Below are 21,497 nucleotides of genomic sequence, written 5' to 3' on the forward strand. Positions count from 1 at the left end.
CGACGTCGGCATGGAAAAAAAATCGTCCAGGGGGGGGCCTACGTTTCCAACAAACACGGGGCGGAGGAAGGGGTGTGTGTGTGCAAAAACCCCTTCTTCTTTGGCAAGATTTACAGCCCAGCAGAAGAAAAAGAGGAGAGGCGCACGGGTAGTCGGATGAAGAGACTCGTCCCATTGAAAGATTCCCCATCTCGAATCGATTCTTAGTGTCCAGGTAGAAGAGGATCCAGGAACCCGTGGATTCCTAAAAATAAGGCACTTTAGGGAATGCCGGTGATATTTCGCCTTGAACTTGGCGAACGGTCGATTCCATCGACTTGTTTTCAACGTTGCAAAGAAAAGAAAACGGAGAAGAAGACGGGAGAGAAAAAATGGAGGAGCGTTTACGCTGAACGGTAGAGATTATAAGGGAATTGGGCTCCGGTTCTTTTACCTTGTAAAAAAAAATGGAAAACCATTCTCTCTTCCCTCGAGACACAGAAGAGACAAAGTGGGAGATGGAGAAAGGGACGGAATTTCGGTCGGCGACAGGATGTTAGACTGTTCTCGGCAGGTATTCAAATCTGAAACGCGATTAATTGTTTTTTCTCTTGTTCGTTCTCCGAATTGGTCCGAGCGGGAGAGAGATCCAGTTCGTTTCGACAGGGCCCCCTCGATGGAACGGATTAACGAGTGAGGACACGGTCTTTGAAGTTCATTGGCATCCGGGGCAGTCCAAATATTTCGGGTACAAGCCGTTCTCGTTGTGTGCGTGTTCCTTCGTACGTAGAACCCGTTAAAGCGTTTTAATAACTCTAAACGGAATGCATAATTAAGTTTTTCATATATATGTTGCCACGGCTAGATGATATACGAACGGAGACTACGACACCTTGTTCCTTTTGTCACTCGGTTCAACGGGCTTCGGAATTTTTTGTTGGACTCGATCGCTGGAACTGTAATCAATGTATACCCTCACGAGCAAATTTGCCTTCCGCTAAGGAAAAAAGTGCCGTAGGGATAGGGCCTCCTAGCATGCTTCTATCTGTTGGTATTTGGAATTGCTGAAATTTATGCCAAAATTAATATTCTACTTAAAATTTATTTCAATACCTTGAATAAATTTACTTTATTTCAGTACTTGAGATAAGTTTACTAAATGGTAGAAGACTTTTCTGCTACGCCACTTTTTTCCGTAGTGGAAGCCGAGTTTGGTACAATACGTACCCTCACGAACAAACTCTGCTTCCGTTAAGGGAAAAACTAATGTAAGGAAAAGACCTCCTATCACTTGGTCACGGAGTTATTGAAAATTCGGCGAAATTAACATTGGATTTAACATTTATTTCAATATTTGAAATAAATTTATCAAGGCCCTAACCCCTACATTGCTTTTTCCCGTAGAGGAAGCCGAATTTGCTCTTGGGTGTACGATACGTACACTTCCGTTCGTAGTCCTCCAGAATGATTTGGATCCTATGGAACTCATCCTCGTGCGCAAAAGCTCATTTAGAAGCTCTCAGAGTGTCTCGCGAGACGCCTTGACCCTCCGACCCCGTGTTACGACACAATCCGTCTTCGCGTGTCCTGTCCTAAGCCTTAGATCATCGTTAGATACTTAACAACGGGTCCATACACGAGAAAGCTATTAACACGAAAGGGGCCATAAGATAATTCGGCCGGGCGAAATTCTCGATTTTTCGTTCGGATGTGTTGTTCTTAGTGGGGGGCCACGTTGATTTATACGACACCTTGGCGAGCGTGTCATCGGATCCTTGCGAGAACCACGGCGCCGTGTACCATTCGTCAATTAAAATTACGATACTCGAACGTAGAAAGTGTATTTTTGTATGTTTAATTACGTCATCCATAAATTAACGGCGCGCCCCGAGAGTGTAACCGATCGTCGTGCCTCGTTTAAACCGAGTAGAGAGAGCTAAGAGGAAAAGATGCTCGATAAGCGTCGGCCAATATGTTTGTCCGCTTTGTAACGACGAGGAACAAGATTGAACCGAGTAACGTTTTACATAAAGCACAGACGAGGTATAGGAGTAGACATTTCATCCAATGTATATTTTCGGCTAACTTTTCTGAAGCGTCGTCCCTCCATTTCCATTTTAGTGTCACTATCCACCGCAGATTCACAGTTCTCATAACACAGAGGTCGCTAAAATCAGTCTTTTTAAGGTGTCGGTACTACAGTTTAGTAGGTGGGCCAACTGCCATAAGATCTACTGTAAATTCTCGATGAGTGTTCGAATGGTCCTCACCACAGAACATTAAATATTTCATAAACCAATGACCATATGCGGCTGAAACAGATACCATTGGTTTCAGAATCCAAGCTATACTAAACCAAATTTAAAAATCAGTGCTACATCCCAGATAGCACACGACGCCTTAAAGACGTTCATTTTACGGCTATTTTAGGTCTAACGCGCCTTTAAGCCGTCATTAGACGTCGTGTGCTATCTGGGACCTGAGGATTCTTCTCAATGTCGAGGAGCATTCGAACACTTATCGAGGATTTACTGTACTCCTATACCTCGTCTGTGTATAAATAAAAGTACTTGATCCGGGTGTCGACATGACAGACCGATACAAAATGATCGACACCCAGGTGTCCCCGCGAATCCCAGTTCCGAAGGGACTCTCGATGAAAAGAGAGAGAGATCGGAGACCCCAAGGACACGGGACCAGACTCGGGGCCACTTTTCTGGTCGCTGGTTAGTGACCCGTCCCCAGGGCACCCTGGGAGAGATTTCGATTATCGCGCGGGCGACACGCGGCTCTAACCTTCCTACCTTCTTTCTCTTTTATTTCATCCCGCTCGTGTCTCCGACACCGGTCCCGCGACGTTTGCTACTTTGCTCCCAGGCGCACGCATTCACGAAGGATATCGGCAGCGATCTTCGGGCCGTTTACATATCGTACTCCATCTCCTCTATCCGTGGGCGTCTCATGAATAAATACAATTCCCTTAATTATCGAGCGTGTAGTGTGTCCATGCTGGCCGGACCGCGTTACCGAACATCACCGGATTCATTGAACATTAAATATTTCATAAACTAATGGCTATGTGCAGTTGAAAGAAATATCATTGACTTCGGAATTCAAAGTCAGGGACCTTTGCTTGTCAGTGTCGATAAGCCTTCACTCATCGAAGATTTACTGTACATACATGTGTATTTTTTCCGTTCTGATTTGTCGAGAGTATATAAACTTAACGAAATATATCCATTTCTCGGTTTCGATGGTGGAAGCGATTTTGTGCTAGGCTTGATTAGTCAACCCTCATCCGGATCTCTCGAACGGATAAGAGTTAAGAAATGGCTTAAGAAAAGAGTTAAGAATCTTTGTCGCGGCGGTTCGTTACCCAAAACAGGAATCTCGCGACTACATAGCATCGTTTACGTGCAAAACGGCTAACGAACGACCCAAGCAATCGTAAACTCGAACAGCTGAGAGGCCGCCGAGCCGCCTCGTACCCTCCCTGACGCGTAAATGCGCGAATAAATTGAATTTGTCCCGCGGTTATCCGCATCATTAGCCGAAGAGGCGGCGTATCGTTTACCCAGATAACGCTCCGTACTCGCGTGCACTATACTATACATAGTCGTAAGCGATTGCACGAACGTACAGTTCAACATCGTCTTTCACGCAACACTGATCTACCCTCCAGACGTGTTTTAACGCCTAGATGCCCCGAGAATGGTGTGTCGATAAGCCTGTACAACGACAACCTTGATAATAAACGATATTAATCAACCCATTCTTATTGCTCGTTTCTCTATATTACCCCTGATAACCTGTTGTACACAAGTTTCGAGCAAATTGCCAGCAATAAATGATAAAAGTTGTCTAAAAAACCATAGCCATCTGTTTCCACATTTGACTTTGTAAAGCAAATTGGCAGAAAGTCTTGCAATATAACCTGTGTTAAATTGAGGGCAAAACCGGAACAAGGTTTGCGCAAGCCACTTTGCGTGCAAGATATTTACAGGAGATCTTGCATGAAACTTGTAGCCATAACTTTACAACAGGCATTGGACAAAATTTGGCTGTCTGACTATGTACTCCTCATTTTCTTAAATCTTCCATGTTACCAAACGTCAGATTCCGTCACCTGCATAGAAAATTTCGTTTAGTCGAAAAGCCACGGGCGACGCAAGTTGTTGCGATATACGATATCTGGGATGTCCAGGGAGCAATAAAATCCGTGATTTCGTATATATAACGACGCAATTAAAGATGGGAATCTGAGAACCTCCGAGGGATCAGTGAACGGACAAAAGAGAAAGACAGCAAAGATGAAAGCGGTCCAATGGACAGGATGACCAATGCTTTTTACCTGGTCGAAAACTCGTCGATCCCCTGGATTCTGAAATTGTAGAACGCAACGTTATATTGCAACGTCATCATTGGATTATTTATAAATGGCGGAAGGAAGGAAATATAATCTGGATACTCATCGAAAGACTCCCTTGGTTTACGTAATTTAAAAAGGGAAAGAAAAAACGAGGACACTTCTTCGGTATCTCCTTGAAGGGAAGGCACTGTCGCGAGCAGATACATCTGTCGCGGGCAGATTTCAACCCCCACGAGCACCAACGGCTGCATATAAAAGTATCGTATCTTGGAGCCGTTAGGGCACATCGAGTTTGCACACCCAACAGTAACCATTCGCGGGTAATTGTTCGGCCGAGAGCAACAGGTAACTATAGTTCGAGCTGGGAACAGTGTAAAAGTGCGAAACGTGGTGATAAAATTAATTATAACTCTTAGAAAATGCTATACTTAATAATCACATTATGTCCGTATGTAACAATGACATATTTACTATTTTTTACAATTTCAAACTTTCTTTCGACTAACCCTGTTACATATATATTTGACAGAATAATGGAAAGTATAAATGATAATATAGAAGAATTCGTCGAAGAACGTTTCTATACCTTAGCTTTTCTTACAACAAGCTCGAATTCCTCGCGTCTGGTATACACATGTGGTGGCTATTGTTTTTGGTTCTTTTAGGATCAAGGTATGGTTTCAATGAAGCGCATGATCATTCTGATTGTGATGTTGGGGATCGTAAACGAGGCGTTCTGTACGATCGAGGACTCGGAGAAGAATCTTCTGGGCTTGAACATTCCGTATGGCAGAGGACTGGTAAACAAATGATTATGAAATGTCGATGAATTTTTTAGTGAAATAATATCTTTGTTCAATTACACTTGCAGGACGGGGAACTGCAGTTGGCTAGACTTCTGCTGTTACCGCAACGACTTTACCATCCTAAACGCAATTCCGAGCTCATCAACTCACTGTTAGGCCTACCGAAAAATATGAACAACGCTGGAAAATAAAAATTCTCAGATGAACCATATCGGAAACGGCAATTTACGATCATAATAGCATTAGATATAGTTCATGAAAATCAATCTCAACGGAACTACACTTTCTTTCTCTTGTACATTTGAAAAAGATTCTCTGAAACTTGTAAGGTGATTAATTCAATAAATGTAAACGTGTACGCCATGGCTGTGCCTTTCTTCGACCACCCAACCATTCAATCTGACGACAAAAAGCATTCGAATAACGTTAAGAGCTCTGTACTTCCAATAGTTTCTGCATCCAATGCCACGATGCCTAAAAGAATACGATTCGATGCGCACCAATGAACCAAAATGAATTAAAATTGTCATACAACCTTTCGTTTCTTGGATCACAATTTCGTTTAATATTATCATTGAAACGTGAAACTCCAAGTGTTTCAAAATTTCTGTACAAAATTTATTTATAGTAGAAAAGCACAAAGTTAGTCTCCCTTCGATTCACTCGTAGAACTCGCCGTGGACAGTTAAAACTTTAAGTGGAAACCACCGCCGACGTGCGGCTGTCTTCCACCTTCCGTGAGACCCATATGGAAACCAGAATTACTTAAATCTGCGTCGTCGCCGTCGCCCAATTGTTTGTACTCTTTACCACCACTCGGTGGCTTGGGGGAAGCGTTCGCCGTCCGAACACCGAGTTCCGATTTCGCCGGCCACGTGGGAAACATTTGCGGATCGATCGGTAGAGGAGCTTCCGTGAAATAGCCGTGTTTCAACGCGTCCTCCGATGTTATTCGTTGCTGAGGGTCGTACGTGAGAAACCTGCGAGTATATTTTTTTTTTTAGAAAAAAGCTACAGCGCCAACACATCGTTGTTTTCAATCGAACTCATTGTAAACGACGAAAGACACGTACTTGTTCAACATTTCGATACCCAAATCGGACAAGGATAAGTTGAAACGTTGCCTCAAATTGTTCACGGGATAATGAGCGAATGGAATTTTCTGAACCATCGGCAGTTTACTGTATCCCGGCCATATCCGGTCGTTCGGTGTACCTAATTCCTTGAATATCCTATTTAATTGATCGATCTCGGATTTACCTGGAAACAGTGCTTCCATTCTAAGTAACTCTGCAAAGATACATCTGGAAAAAGGTGTCACTGTTGTACCTATACCGTTAACATTAAAATAAAAGCGGTGATATTGTTTAACCCCTTGCACTCGACTGTACCTTCCGAAGGGACAAAATGTATGGAAAATTAGAAATTCCAAGTGCAAACGGTTAATTTCATTTCTGTTTACTTACCCTACAGACCACATATCAACAGGAGTACTATATTCTTTCCCGCTCAGAAGCAATTCAGGAGCTCTGTACCAAAGTGTTACAACAATCGGAGTATATTGTCTCAGAGGTGAACCGTATTCTCGTGCTAAACCAAAATCACCAACCTTCAAGATGCCGCGATGACTGAGTAACAAATTCGACGTTTTCAGATCGCGGTGGAGAATCCAATTGTCGTGCAAGTGCGCGACAGCCCTTAACAATTGCTGCATAAGACACTTGATTTCCCCTGAAAATAGAAGTATTCTTTGAAACTGCTGCGCTGTGTTTCCTACCAAATTATTCAATCGAACGAACCTGGTATGAACACCTGTTTCTTCTGCTTCATCGTTTCCATCAACGACTTCAGATCATGCTCCACATAGTCCATTACAATAAATATTTTATCCATATTACTACCGACAACTATTTCACGAACCGTTACTATATTTGGATGTTGTGCCTTCAACAGAGTATTTATCTCTCTGAGACTGGTGATTGGAAATCCTTCTTTCTCCTTTTCCATCTTCAGTCGCTTCAGGGCAACGATTTCATCCGTACGTTTATCTCGAGCCCTGTACACCACGCCATACGTACCCTCTTCGATACGATTCAGACACTGAAATTCTTCTACGCTTCGGCAACCTGTAATGCAGTGGATTCGTTGCAGACTGCAGAAAACCGCACCGATAACTAATCACATAACTACCTTGAATAGCTGGTAAGTAGGGGGGCAATTCTGGCTCCTCCTCTTTCTTCTCCTCTTCCTCTACGTTCTTGGGTGCGCCGTTTGAGTCGACATGGCCAGGCGATTCTCCGCCGGAATGATCGGATTTAGCTAACCGATCGACGGACAATGGACTCGGATTATTGTAATCAGAGCCGTCATTGGAATCAGCGTTGGAACCCTTATTCGAATCGTTCGATTCCTCGTCATCCTCGCTACTAGACTCTGATGAATCAGAGGAATGTCTGTCGGATGACCTCTCGCGTATACTTCTTTGACCGTCGGACGAATGTCTGGACCTGTAAATCAACGATCGATTAATCGGCACCGTCTGAAATTTTAATTTACCTAAAAGTAATACGTGAAATCAATTCTCACTCCACTGATTTCGAACGAACTTCGTCCGACTGAATAGGGCTTGCGCTTTCATCCGATAACTCAACAACAGAAGGATCCTGATTGTTATCAGGACTCAGAGGTCGTTTCTCGCCTCTCTTCATTCGTCGAGCCTCCAATTCTATTCTAGAGACTTCCTTCCTTCTGGCCATTTCTCTATCGGCTTCCAAGAGTCGTTCTTTTCTGAGCTCTTGCTCGGTCATTTCCTTGGGGTCCTTAGGCTGCATCGGCATCTCATCGATCTCCATTTCATCGGGTTCATCGGTAACTATTTCCATCGCTTCGCGCAACTGTTTCTCCCTGTGCTCTTTCTCCCGTTCGGCCTTCTCTCTGTCCCTGTCGCGAAGTCGATCATGCTTGTGAGATCTCTTGTGACGCTTCTCGGTTCTTTCAGTCCGCTCCATAAGCTCAGTCTCGGAATACTGTTCTTCCATTACCCTTATGTGTCTGTGCTCCTCCATCCGGATTTCCCGACGCTCCCTAACTTCATCCACCATAGTACGGATAATGCTTTGTAATCTCGTATATCCCTAGAATCTTCTCGCCTCTCTCTCCTCTTATCCAGTAATCTGTAAATTAAATGCTTTAGGTCCAGTACCCGATCGGTCGATTTCGTTTTTCTTTACAATACAGTACAGAATAAAGGCAAATGTTTTCTAGAATGTATAGCATGTTGTATACCTTTCTCTCAAATCTTCTAAAACACGATCACCAGTACTCCTCTCTTTCCTATCGTGTCTTGATTCTCTCTCTCTATGACCTTCTAACCTCTCGAGCCTCTCCATTCTCTCTCTATCTCTTTTGGAGCCGTCCGAACGATCTGATCTCTCTAAGATATCCAAGCCGTGTCTACGGTGTCTATGTTTGTCTCTATGTCTATCCTCCCCGCGATCATGATGCCTTGACTTTCGTTCTTTCTCCTCCCTGCGATCTCTTCTTTCCCCATGCTTCTCTCTCCTTCTGGATGAATTAGATTTATGATGACGAACAACAGCTTGTGGTGGCTTTATATCCAATGAATCGGCAGTATCCCCACCATCCTCTTCTGAAAAACTTCAAACAACACTGTTCTCAAAATCAGTAATGATTACGCACAGAACAAGTTACAGCTAATTAGTAAATGAGTCGCGAGTCTGTTTATATACTAGAAAGAAATTGCTTTTTTTATATATTACAAATATAAGATTTAGAAACGACAGAATAACAGAATAGAATGACGGGGTTGTTAGCACTCTTGCATACTGCGTATACGTATATGCAGACGCAAGCCACGTAACATTTTCGTGGTTTAGCATTAAAAACTAAGGTTAAGAATGATAATCACGTAGTATTATTTACCTAAAATCATCCATGTCCTTGGAAGGACTTATCTTTATCTCTCCGTCTTCACTTTGATTATCAATATCCATGTCAAGCCTGTTTTCTGACATGTTACAAGTAAATCTATTCACTTCTAACAAACACACCTCCCTACATAATAGTGATCAAAGAACAGAGAGGAAAGCACAAACATTCGTTACGCTCAGGAAAAGAAATTATACCTCACGAATCAAACCGATTTCAGAGACTGTAATTACAATACTCGCAATACCGAGTTTTTATGTATAAATTCGTTTAATTCACGCACATATACACATCGTCGATCTCTGATCCACGAGGATACAAACAAGATAATTAGCTTTACACATCACGTATCACTCACATCATTCAATACGCTAGGTCCGCTAGGTATATGCTATATGGTGGTATATGTATATGGCAGTAATATGGAGTCACCCGTAAAAGATACGACAGCAGCGCATCCTATATCTAATATGCATGCGCATGCGGAAGATGTTTTCCCGCTCAGCAAGAATCAATCACAATGGAATTAGATTCAAGACATTTTTACACATTTTGTTCTTCAATCAACCAGCATTTTATATGTATTAATGTTATTAGAAATATGTATAAATTATTAAAAAATCTACACCTTTCTGTAATGGAAGTTCCTAACATTTCCTACCGATTTCCTATTCGTCATATTTTTATTTGGCCAGTTTACAAGGAATGATTTCTCTATTCGGCGCCTCCATATTAGAATCCGTTAATTCGATATCTACGATGCTTAACTATAACCATCGATAAATGTTAAGTTATTGCCTAAAATAACGTGCAAATCTGGTCAACGATTTAATTACTGACACAAATACAGATTAATGGTTAGTTCAAACAATCAAAGTCACAAACCGAAATGGAAGTTTGTCCTTATTCCGTGTTACTTTTGCTATACAATATTTGACTATACATATTTCGAACTACATATTATCCTCGATTATACGACGGGAATTATCGGTAAAAACTGAACTTGCGAGAATCAATAGCCATCTAGTTCTAGAGTTCAAAGACAGCAGCACAACGACTTCGTTCTGTAACATCGGTTACTATAGAAGTTCTGCTCTCTGGTATACCGTTTACCCATGATCGTCTCGATACGTATAGTTTATATGTGAGTTTATGCGAGGGGACACACACAAATAATCAGTGCGTCAAGCGATTATCGATGGAATAAATCGGTGTTTCGTTTAGTTGGGAGAGTTTTGTACTGGAATCTTTTTCGCGGCGGTTTGATTTTCTTTATTCGTTCGATAGCTGCCGCGTTCCCGGTGCGCGTCGCGAACATGAATAATAGGATCGTCACCGCGATACTGGTGGAACATCGTCCGAACCTAGTAACAGTGTAATTCAGAAATGGAAAATTAAATTAAGGCACCACAGAGTGGACAAATGATTTTTATACACCGTTAGCTGGTGATCGACGATCAAAACGGGTGGCTGTTGTCGCGTGTCCCGAACGTGCAGCGATACCGTTTTCGAACGCAGAGTCTCAGCATGGTGATACGGTAAATAGTTGTCGTTTCTCAGTACCTAGGTTAATTAACGTTGCCTGTGCATCGCGACTCATCCATGATATTCTCTCCGGCTCGTATCGGTTGACAAATTTTTTCCATCGAGCCGGTCATTTTTCCGCTCATTTTTGGTTCACTGATCAACAATATATGACGCGTATACGTGTGGTTTGTTTGCGCATATGTGTATGCGTGTGTACGTGTATTATATACAATTACATGCATTTCATCAAATTAAACGGTCATACTCCAAAATTTCTAGCCGAATATATTCTTTGTTTTCTTCGAGTATAGTGAACTATTTAATCAATTTTTCTTTTCATGTATATACAGGGTTTTGTACCATCAATACATATTAACTTGTTACATAATGTATAAAATATATTGTAATTAAACTAATGATTTTGTGCATTTGTAGCATGCAGAATTGTCTAAAACTGAGCATAGTAAAATGTTTATTAAAGTCCAATGAGGTATTTATTTTATTTGAAACCTGATAGAACCCTCAATGAATTAAAACACTTTTATTGGATTACAATTTTTGTAAACTAATTCATAAAAGTGTAATTTTTTTTTAACTTGTTTCTAATGAATGTCTTTTTTGTAATAAAGAAATGTCATTGATGAATTGACAATACATAGTAACAGACTAAAAAATATGTCATTCTATTCAAAAAAGGACAAACTTTTGTGATGGTAAATAAGTTGGAAGTATTTAGATTTCTGTAACATAGAAAGTTGATTCCTATTGAAATGGAGAGCATAATCATCCAAGTGAATGTGGACAAAAGGATTTTGCATGCATTACTCTTTGCGTGTAGTTATTTTTGGAGTAATCTCTACCTTGTAGACCACGATATGATCAATTGTTGCAATATTTTGATAAGAATGATTGCCTGGATAAGATAATGAATCAGCTGTATATTGTACATGTTTCTAAAAATTAATATATTTATGTTCATTAATTCTTATCTACTGAATATGTCCACCTGTAATGCTTCTAATATTACAGAAAAAAAGTATATTAAGGAGACTACAATTCTAGCCATATGATAGGAACAGACAGTTATCCATGAAATAATATCAAAATACAAGATGGTATTCATATAGGAACATTTAAAAATAAACTTGTCATGCATTGCCTATAAATAATAGATTAATAAGCCCAACTTAAACCGACAATAATGATCAAACTTGTATGCTTTCCTTCTCTTCATCTAGATACATAAAATAGGAACACATCAATACATGTTTAGAGATGATCGTTACACTGAATGTTTCTTATTACAGATTGTAATTACCAATTCGCAGCTACCCGCGTTGCACTCGCTCGCATTTGCTCGGCCGCGCGAAGATACTTAACACTGTCTGTCCTTATGAGTATCATTTGAAGTACAGTGGAAGTAGTAATCTGTAAATTTTGCTCAAAGGAGGATGCCAGTAACTAAACGTATACCATGCCCCTCGCGGTAAGTAACAGGTTTATGTATTACATACTATAGGCCAGAACCATAGAAATCTACATAGATGGATGGCTTAGCATTATGTATTACATACTTGAAGCATTTTGTTGAAAAAAAACAAAAAAAAAACTGCACATCCGTAGAATATACACCGTGGACATTGTTTCATTTAATTTAATACATCTACCTTATCTACTACACGAATTACAGAGACTAGTTCGTTATTTCTTATACACGATCGTATGATAACGATACTTTCTGACTTACAAGAACCGTGTTACTGACATCCACCTTTTTAGTTAGAGTATGCAGGAAAATTTACATAGATGTAGCTATATCACAGGGTATGTACGAATAAATACACATGAAATAATCCATGGATTGAAAAAATGTAAATCTAGATACTTCCACTATATAAAAGTATTTGTGTAAAAATCTGTCCATTCTGATAATTCTGTACAGTAGTACTTCTGTACAGTAAATATTTAGATAAGAGATACTCAGTAATGCTAATTATGATATACATGTACCAATATTAGACAGGATTACTTTATATTAGTACATATACGTTTCTTTTTCAGATCTGACGGTGGTAGCAGTGAAAGTCCATTACTTGTGGAAGAAGGCGAAACAGTCGGTGCCCCTCATAGTCCACGCAGTAAACATAACCATAGTCATACACATGCTAATCCTCATAGGTCCCATAGTTATCGCCATGAGAAACCAAAACAGCTAATAAAATATGGAGAACTAGTTATTCTTGGGTAAGAGTGTAGGTCTGCCAATGTATTTCAACACGTATCGGTATGATTGCTAATCCACAGAAACGCAATCTGCAGATACAATGGATTCCTGCCACCGGGCGATCGAGGAAGACGTAGGAGTAAGTTCGTTCTATTTAAGAGGCCTGTACCGAACGGCGTGAAGCGAAGTAAACACTATATCGTCAAAACACCTCACAGTTCGCAAGCTATCCTTAATACGAAGCAACATTCGATTTCATACACATTGTCACGAACGCAAGCCGTGATCGTGGAATATACTGAAGATGACGGGACTGATATGTTTCAGGTGAGCACTGAACTTAATTGTCTTTCAAACTGTTCGAGTGTATTAATGTGTTTCTTCGTTTATAAATTGTAGGTCGGACGTTCCTCCGAATCTCCAATCGACTTCGTCGTTATGGACACGTGCGCAGGTGGGAACGACGGATCGAACGAAGGACGCGTCGCTCAGAGCACAATTAGCAGGTTTGCTTGTCGAATTCTAGCTGATCGGTCGGATCACAGAATCGCAAGAATATATGCAGCAGGGTTTGACAGTTCAAGGAATATCTTCTTAGGGGTTGGTTTCTTCTTACTGCCTTCAATATACGTTCATCTATTGATATTGTTCAGATTGAAAAATAATATATATATTTATAATATATTAATTGTTTGCAGGAAAAAGCAACCAAGTGGCAAGAGAACCGTGAGATCGACGGCCTCACGACGAATGGCGTGTTGATAATGCATCCGCGAGGTCAGTTTTGCGGTGGCGAGGCTCAGTGCGGTTTCTGGAGGGAAGTCAGCGTGGGTGGTGGTGTGTTTTCGTTAAGGGAAAGTCGAAGCGCCCAACAAAAAGGGAACGTTGTGGAAGATGAAAGTAATATCTTACAAGACGGAACGTTGATTGACCTGTGCGGTGCTACGTTGCTTTGGAGATCGGCTGAAGGTCTTGCTAAGTCACCGGTAAATATAAAACGCTTGTTATCTTCGAGCTTTTTTTCTGAAATAACTTATGACAATATTATCGCGTACGGTTCTTATAGACAAAACACGACTTGGAGGAGTTGGTTGACGCTATAAACGCGGGGAGACCGCAATGTCCAGTCGGTTTGAATACATTAGTCATACCACGTAAAGCAGCTGCCGATTCTGCACAGCAACAACCGTACGTTTACTTGAAGTGTGGACATGTACAAGGCCACCACGACTGGGGTCAAGAGAAGGATAAAGCGACGAGAAGATGCCCAATGTGTTTAGTAGCTGGTTCGGTAGTCAAACTTTCTATGGGAATAGAACCCGCGTTTTATGTCGATTGTGGCCCACCTACTTATGCATTTAGGCCTTGTGGACATATGGCTACGGAGAAAACTGTCAAGTCAGTATATACGTTTCGCGTGACATTACTTACAGGTCAGACTATGTGAAAATTGGCTATTCTTTTTCTGTTCTTTTATCACAGGTATTGGGAAAAAGTCGCGATACCGCATGGGACTAATGGTTATATTGCAATTTGTCCATTTTGCGCGGTCCCCCTTGAAGGAACACCGGGATACGTGAAACTGATTTTCCAAGATAATGTAGATTGAGGTTCGTTTACCGTGTACGTAACCGATCGTGAGTATGTGTAGACATTATTAACTTCTTATAAAGTGCAAGGATTATTAAAATTAATAAAATGTAAATAATCTTAATACAAGTATATAAACAAAGTTCTGTTTCTCTTTCTTGATATAAATTTAAGCGAAATTTTGTATGTACAAATAGCTCCATAGTGATTACGAAGTAAATGGCCCTTGAAATAAATATTCCTTCTTATACAGTATTATTCACATGTATTACCTTATTAATTGCACTGTCGCATTAGTTTAAGTTGAAAATGTACATTTCCAAAAAGGAGCAATTTTAATTTATATCGTCATTCAAGTCTGTTCGTCGTTTTGTGTAAATTAGTAAGAAAACTATTGTTAATATTATTTGTATTTATTTTCTAATGATTCGTAGCCGTTAATTTCGTACCTATTACTTTTTTAAATAAAAAAAAAAGTGTTCCATTCAAAGACTTGTATCCGTTACGGTTTCTTGTTTTTTAATTGTTCAAAACTAATACATGTATGCATAATAATATGTGGTATCAACAAGAATTACTTAAACGTATATATTTTCCAACATATCCTCATTTTTATGCTCATATAATAATCACATAAGAAATAATCAAATTATAAATATGCAACATCCTCAAATTTACGTGGAATTACATGTGAATCTATTCTTATGTACACGAAATAGTAACTAGCTTTAAAAGTATATTGTTGTATCAAGATCAAATAGAATAAGTATATTTAGCATATTAATATCTAGGTAAATTCAATCCTGTTCTTATGTTAACAGGAATGTGCTTAGTTTTACATAAAGATATCTCGGAATATTGGTGGTGTTTCTTTCTCCTTGATAAATTACGGCTGATAATGTACAAATCTGTGTTCACTTCGAGAAATAATATCGATTTCAGAAAAAGAGAAAGGAAACTGAGAATAAAAGTTATATGTTGCTCGGCGAGCGCGATTTTTAGGTGTTTTTTTTTTTGTTTTTTCTTTACATGTTAAATGTGCACAAGTAAGCACGTGGATTTTAATATGAAGAAAATGATTGAGCATAATTATATTAATGTCAACTGATTTTATCTTTTCCGATCGTTAGATCCACTACGGCGTGAACGAGATCGACGGTTTCGACTACTGCTGCGTGAACGCTTCGATCTGAAACAAATATTCAAGCGAGAATAATTATTGTTCAATATCACGGAACGTGTGAATACTAGAGATGGCGTGAACTGCTACTTGTGAATCACGTTCGTTCCCAATCACGGTGATTTTTCAGTGATTCGTGATCGTTTCTGATTGGTGGAGAATCCTAACAGTTCTTTACAAACATCGAAACAAAAATTCGAGTTATAACGCATAAAGTGAAGGAATAATTAGAAACAACGAAGAAAAATGAATAAATTAATGATTATAAATTATAATCTACATGTTACCTAGCAAATCATTCTTTTAGAATTTCTTGTTTTTTTCTATTGAATTTTAAAAACACACATTAGTAATATAATTCATCATGAAATCATATTGAATACGTTTTTCTGTTTAAAGATCAAGGACTTACGATAGCAGTGAGCAAATTCACCCAAAAATAAAAAAAATCGCAGTCAATTTAACTTCATTCACGACCGTGATCGTGATTCGGCGTTAGTGATTTTGAACGCCATCTCTAGTGAACATATTATCACGGATGAACCATCCCTTCGTGAACATCGACCAACCTTTTTCCACGACTGCGGCTTCGTGATCGTGACTTTCTCCTTTCCCGGTCGCGACGTTCACGGTCACGATCGCGGTCTCTGTCGCGATCACGGTCACGTTCCTTTTCTCTGTAACCCAATCCTCCTCCGCCACGTCGATCTGATCTGTCGCGATCCCGATCACGATCGTCCCGGTCCCGATCTCTACGTCTATCCAGCAACGACTCCCGTTTCTCTTTGCGCCTCTCCTCCACGGTTTTCTGAAGTTCCGCCAATTTTTCGCGGATCTTGATGAAACCCAAATGAAGCTTCCCACCGAAATGATCCGCCAATCGTCTGTCATTATCGTGAATCCCAAGATAAGCGCTGCAGACCTCGCACACTCTCAACTTTTGTTGCTGGTAACTGGATGCTGGCATACTGTTACGATACTCCTGCTCGGCCTCGTTCTTCTTCTTTCGCAACTCGTCTATCTCACCCATCAGTTTCATGGATTCCTCCACGAAACCCTCTTCCCCAAGTTGCTCGGCCTTGGCCAGCTTCTTACCAATCTCTTCCGCGAGAACATGCACGTTGTTCGCCTTCGCCGCTACCTCGGCACTGAGCTCTTCCTGAGTCTCGGCCAATCGTTGTTTCGCCTGTTCTGTACGACGATCGCAGTCGGCAATAAAATTCTGCAAATGTTCCATGGCCTGGAAAAACAATAAATAGCAAAACACCGTTCTCTCAGAGGGTATTGATTATACAGGGTGTAACAGAAATGTTGGAGGACCCGGAAATGGGACACTTGTACGGCGATTTGAAACAATCAGAGATTTGAGGCTTTCACAGCCCGACATCAGATTGGTCGGGGTTTTTCGTTAATATCTCGTTAACAAAGCCACGGAAGACAGTTTTGCTAAGGAAAAATTTGTTCCAAATTGCCGCACGAGTGTCCTATATCAGGGACCTACAACATTTTCTACCGAAAATATACCAATACTTACATCGATGTCATAAAAGTGGTCCTTCTTCTTTTGCGCAGCCTCGTAGTCGGCCCGTAGGGCCAAGTCGTGAATCTGGGGGCATTCTCCCAGGTCCATGCGCTGCGATTTACAAATCGTTACGATTAGATTTCATTTATTCTATTATTCGAAGCCTTATTTCGTTTATTCACGTAATCCCTCCCAACTTGGTCTATGGAATCTTATTGTTTTCTTAATTCTCGCTGGATTTATATAATAGGAAACTTAATCGATACTCGATAATTACATAAACAATCGAAAGATTATGCAACAATGGACAGAAGATAGAAACCTTGATATTGCCCAGAAAAGTATCTAAATATGCTATTGTTTATACACAAGAACGGTAGAAACGGTCGCTCTTTCGGTAGGCGCTAGAGACAATGTATATAGAAATATAGCGTGGTTACATATATTTCTATACACGCGTATTGTACAGATGCATGTATCGACCCGACATGTCTCATTCCGTTTTTTTTTTGTTTTTTTTTTTTTTTTTTTTTTTTTTTTTTTTTTTTTATTATTTGGACAAAGTAAATAGGCAATTTTACAGATAAATATTTTGTTATGTTCACTTACAGAGTGGTAACACCTCTCCGCCTGACACGACAATGCGATGGCAATGAAGCTACAATCAGCACACACCTTAAGTTCATATGTTCAATGTCTATGAAACAACTTACAGCCTAATAGTTTATTATACTATTTTATGTAGGGCACGAGCTGCCCCAAGTGAATCAATTCTATTTAGACGATTTAGAAAAACGAATTCAATACGTACATCCAATGTTGAAGGGATTTTTTCTAACAGAACTGGTACGCTGTACAATTCCGCCTAAATACCGTCCCTTCTTTCTCCCTCATTTTCTCGCTTTCACTCTCTCTTTCTCTCGCTCTCCCTCTCTCTCTCTGTCAGTTTCATGTATCACTTTTCACGTTTTCTGATATTTTGTCGTTTTGCAAATTGCCAAAATAATTTGAATACTAACGGTTCTCCTGTCACCCGGTGGTCGAGCGCTTTTCTTACATTTTTCAATAAAATATAGCGTTCTAGGAAATCCGTGCAAGGATTCCCCCTCTACTTTTCATAGCAACAACACACGCCTCTACAGGGATCTCCCTAGTATTGAACATTTCAACCGGAATTACCGAAAGAGGAAGCAGAACGAGCTTCACATACATCCTGTTTTGTCGAAGCCACCAATATACGACGAAATCTCGAACGATCGTTTCTCAAATTCGTGAACAATTATACCAGAACTCGTAAACGATCGATCGAAAAATTTCATAATATATGGATGGATTCGACGAATAAACGGAACCAGAGGTCCGTCGATAAAATCGATCGGCAGCGCGTTTAAAATTCCGAGACTCGAACCGCGGGAACACGTTTCCTCCGTCGACGTTTCTTGGCAATTCGCATTGTCTTTACTTACAGATCACTGCTTCATTTCCTGTACCCGTTACATCTCCCGAGGATGAATACATTTTTTTTTCACAGATACGTTTCATATGTAAACTTCATTTCTACCTGCCGTAAACGGCATTATTAGTAAGAAGTGACAAATAAGAGATACCGTCGTCAATGAATCAGCAATGACGCTACTCACCAACTTAAACAGGCCATTCAGGGTCTCGGAATTACTATTCGGCACTCAGCCTCGCCACCGTGGTTACCGGTAGAGGGGCTGAGGTGACCGTCCGCCTTTATCTCAATCGAATAAACACCTAGTGTACTTGAATTATGTTAAGGTAATCAAATTGTAGAATTGTAATACGTACGTCCTCTTCGCTTTTTTCAGTACTTACAGTAACGCGCGTGTGAGAGCGACAAGTACAACACGACATATGAGCGGACAATACTCGCAACAATATTGTACAATGGATCAGATTGGAATTGCTTTTTTCCAGAGACTCTGGAAATAGAACTGTAGGTACATTGACATTAGTGAACCTGTGTATCGGTCATTCTCGCGAGTATTTGCCAGAAGTATTTTTGTTCTTTTTTTTTCTCTCTCTCCCTCTCTATTCATTTATTTGCTTTAATATTCTCCTTTTTTAAATTAATCTTTCTCAACATACTTCGTTTTGTTTTTATTTTGAATTTAGGCGGTGTCAATTTTACTGTGGAAACCTAGGTGAGAAATGCGAAAGGGTGCTTGCTAATTACAAGAGGTACATATACTCTCTAAAAGTTGATCTAATATCGTGTAACTCTTTTATTAGGAATTTAATCCTCGTATCGAAATTCACTGTGATAATACGATAAACTTTCTTTAGTACTGTTTACTTTAATCTGAATGTTGTGCATTAATACCGGATAAACTAGAAGTACTAGCGAAGCAGTATCAACGTGAGTGATGTATGTACTGTCATTTGAATAGAAGATTTCTACTAAAACCATACGGTTATCAGATTTATGATTTCCTGCGAGTATTATTCTTTCGTAATCGTACAGGGCCATTACTATGAGATTAGTGTAAATTACAACATATTTCCAAGTATCGTATAAGAACGAAGTAGCATAATTTCACAGGCTGATATTGCTTAACATATTCGAGACCGATGACCCAACATATGAGTCATGCAACAGTTCACTAGTTTGACCAACGACTCAGCATGTGGGTCACATATAAACTGTACATAAAAATTGATGGTGGCTAGAAATAGTCTTGTAATAATACATTGGTCTCGAATGCGTGAAAGCTACTGCTAATATTGTTACACCAAAACTAACAATTTTTCAATAAACACTAGTACTAATGTCTGTGTGCATATCTACTCATAAAATCTTTTTGAAGCTATGGTCTGTAATTGAATACTACAAGCTCTCCAAAACGAACTAATCTGTGAACATATAGAACAAGTCTTTTAGTTTATATTATCATTCCCCTTTCTTCCTCCTTCAGGAGAGTCTAGGGAATTTCTGTCTGCTATCATAATATGCCGCCTCGTGTTGCACTTTAAGTAACACTGTTCTGATATATTATTCTTAGCTAATTTCTAATATGATCTATCAAAATTGATCTGACCAATTGGCACTGATGAGAAAAAGCACTATGCATAACATCTTGGGTAATTCGAAAATTAACTATTTAAGACGTTACTTTTAACAAAATATAATAATTCCACAGTCCATAAAATAACTTAAAAGGAATACAAATAACTTTACCAATCAAATTGTAATGCTTGAATGGTGCCACCGCAGACAGCCAAAGGAGAAAGTACAAAAATAATAATAAAAAGATTCGATGCAAAAACTAAATATACCAGTATCCAATTGTTTCTGCATTAACGCGAGAAAAAAAAACGATATACAAAATGCTCTACGATAGCGCATTAGTGCCAATGGTGTATCATTGATATTTTAATACGTGGTAATTTCGAACTGCACTCACCGTCGACGATAAGATTTCATGCGGACAGCACGCCAACAAAAAGCTCTTGCAGACCTTTGGATCGGAGTACTTCACTTGAAATTTGTTATTCTCACCTGAAAATGCATAATACACGTTAATAACAATACCACCTAATTGGATATAATACATGATTGGTGAAGGTATAGGCGACCATCTTGTATTTTCATGAGAGATTTCACAACGGCTGTAAATAATGCCAGTACGAAGAATATTCTATCATTCCTGGTGAACTAATAATACGTACCATTCCGTCCTGTGCCCATTAGTTGGTCAAGCATAGCTCGCATTTGATCGTGAGCCGTCATTTTTCCGTGAAAGTTCAATATTTCCAATGCACTGTCAAAAGTGGGGGAGCGCAATCAGCCACGCTGCCAGCTTCGAACTCCGAGTTATTACCCAACTCGTATTTATCGATCAGAGTATCGTCAGGCACTGGCGGTGTGTGCACAGTTCGTTCAAGAAAACATAGAATACTTTCAAGCTGAGTACTGTTGCAACCAATGACGGTGCAGATCTCAAGCCCACAGTCAAAACTTGTTTCTTATTGGTTGCCTTATTACCAGGAAGATTATATTTTAATTATCATTGAGAGAATTATAAGAACATTAAATTTTCCTACACATATTATTATAAATAATGCTTAAAACAAATAATTCGACCGTCATTAAGAAACGTTTATGCGATACGAAAAACAGCTTGAAAGTTGGTAGTACGACTGTTTTTGTCACTAGGTGTCATGCATCTTTACGGAGAAAACACTAATGCTGATGAGTCACATTCGAAATAGGAGCTCTGTAGGATGTCGAGATGTTCGGTGACGTATGACGCAGTAATAAATAATATAAAAAACCACATAAATTGTGTGAATTAATATTCAAGACCATGTACACTTATTTACGCATG

The 21,497-nt window shown here is 39.8% G+C and overlaps 4 protein-coding genes across 7 annotated transcripts; 2 read left to right on the top strand and 2 right to left on the bottom strand.

Moving 5' to 3' along the window:
• The first annotated feature begins 4,659 nt into the window (after positions 1–4,659).
• LOC107192937 (pigment-dispersing hormone peptides) lies at positions 4,660–5,443 on the top strand. The gene is made up of 3 exons (XM_015582293.1): positions 4,660–4,693; positions 5,014–5,148; positions 5,220–5,443. Exons 2-3 carry the CDS (start codon positions 5,023–5,025, stop codon positions 5,343–5,345), a joined length of 252 nt encoding a protein of 83 aa, XP_015437779.1. The 5' UTR covers positions 4,660–4,693; positions 5,014–5,022; the 3' UTR covers positions 5,346–5,443.
• Positions 5,444–5,762: 319 nt separating this feature from the next.
• Positions 5,763–9,220, bottom strand: LOC107192949 (cyclin-dependent kinase 11B). The gene is given in 9 exon segments (XM_015582314.1): positions 5,763–6,134; positions 6,228–6,458; positions 6,621–6,885; positions 6,954–7,280; positions 7,345–7,661; positions 7,741–8,266; positions 8,269–8,327; positions 8,440–8,811; positions 9,097–9,220. Coding segments are annotated over 9 exon segments (2,484 nt in total). The 5' UTR covers positions 9,189–9,220; the 3' UTR covers positions 5,763–5,839.
• Positions 9,221–10,245: 1,025 nt separating this feature from the next.
• Positions 10,246–14,580, top strand: LOC107192947 (protein pellino). Of its 3 annotated transcripts, none has more exons than XM_015582308.1 (8): positions 10,246–10,640; positions 11,937–12,115; positions 12,691–12,873; positions 12,934–13,180; positions 13,253–13,453; positions 13,552–13,839; positions 13,920–14,251; positions 14,336–14,580. In XM_015582308.1, exons 2-8 carry the CDS (start codon positions 12,081–12,083, stop codon positions 14,460–14,462), a joined length of 1,413 nt encoding a protein of 470 aa, XP_015437794.1. In that variant the 5' UTR covers positions 10,246–10,640; positions 11,937–12,080; the 3' UTR covers positions 14,463–14,580. The 3 variants fall into 3 exon arrangements, with proteins under 3 accessions (XP_015437794.1, XP_015437796.1, XP_015437797.1); XM_015582310.1 differs by having other exon boundaries at positions 12,949–13,180; XM_015582311.1 differs by lacking the exon at positions 11,937–12,115.
• Positions 14,581–15,190: 610 nt separating this feature from the next.
• On the bottom strand, positions 15,191–21,008 carry LOC107192948 (putative RNA-binding protein Luc7-like 2). Of its 2 annotated transcripts, XM_015582312.1 has the most exons (5): positions 20,839–21,008; positions 20,574–20,668; positions 17,158–17,256; positions 16,193–16,863; positions 15,191–15,632 (listed from the first exon to the last, which is right to left on the bottom strand). In XM_015582312.1, the coding sequence occupies exons 1-5, from the start codon at positions 20,897–20,899 to the stop codon at positions 15,554–15,556; spliced, it is 1,005 nt and encodes a 334-aa protein (XP_015437798.1). In that variant the 5' UTR covers positions 20,900–21,008; the 3' UTR covers positions 15,191–15,553. The 2 variants fall into 2 exon arrangements, with proteins under 2 accessions (XP_015437798.1, XP_015437799.1); XM_015582313.1 differs by lacking the exons at positions 20,574–20,668; positions 20,839–21,008 and adding an exon at positions 17,755–17,941.
• Between the last annotated feature and the right edge of the window lie 489 nt (positions 21,009–21,497).

Source organism: Dufourea novaeangliae, unplaced genomic scaffold (assembly GCF_001272555.1).
Source record: "Dufourea novaeangliae isolate 0120121106 unplaced genomic scaffold, ASM127255v1 scaffold439, whole genome shotgun sequence".
NCBI lineage: Eukaryota > Metazoa > Arthropoda > Insecta > Hymenoptera > Halictidae > Dufourea > Dufourea novaeangliae.

Coding starts and splice junctions, on each gene's coding strand:
- LOC107192937 (XM_015582293.1), top strand. CDS start 5,023: ATGGTTTCAATGAAGCGCATGATCATTCTGATTGTGATGTTGGGGATC. Junction 5,149..5,219: donor TTCCGTATGGCAGAGGACTG/GTAAACAAATGA, acceptor TTACACTTGCAG/GACGGGGAACTGCAGTTGGC.
- LOC107192947 (XM_015582308.1), top strand. CDS start 12,081: ATGCCAGTAACTAAACGTATACCATGCCCCTCGCG. Junction 12,116..12,690: donor CGTATACCATGCCCCTCGCG/GTAAGTAACAGG, acceptor TTTCTTTTTCAG/ATCTGACGGTGGTAGCAGTG. Junction 13,454..13,551: donor CAAGGAATATCTTCTTAGGG/GTTGGTTTCTTC, acceptor AATTGTTTGCAG/GAAAAAGCAACCAAGTGGCA.
- LOC107192948 (XM_015582312.1), bottom strand. CDS start 20,899: ATGACGGCTCACGATCAAATGCGAGCTATGCTTGACCAACTAATGGGC. Junction 20,669..20,838: donor AATGGGCACAGGACGGAATG/GTACGTATTATT, acceptor ATGCATTTTCAG/GTGAGAATAACAAATTTCAA. Junction 16,864..17,157: donor ACCACTTTTATGACATCGAT/GTAAGTATTGGT, acceptor TTGTTTTTCCAG/GCCATGGAACATTTGCAGAA.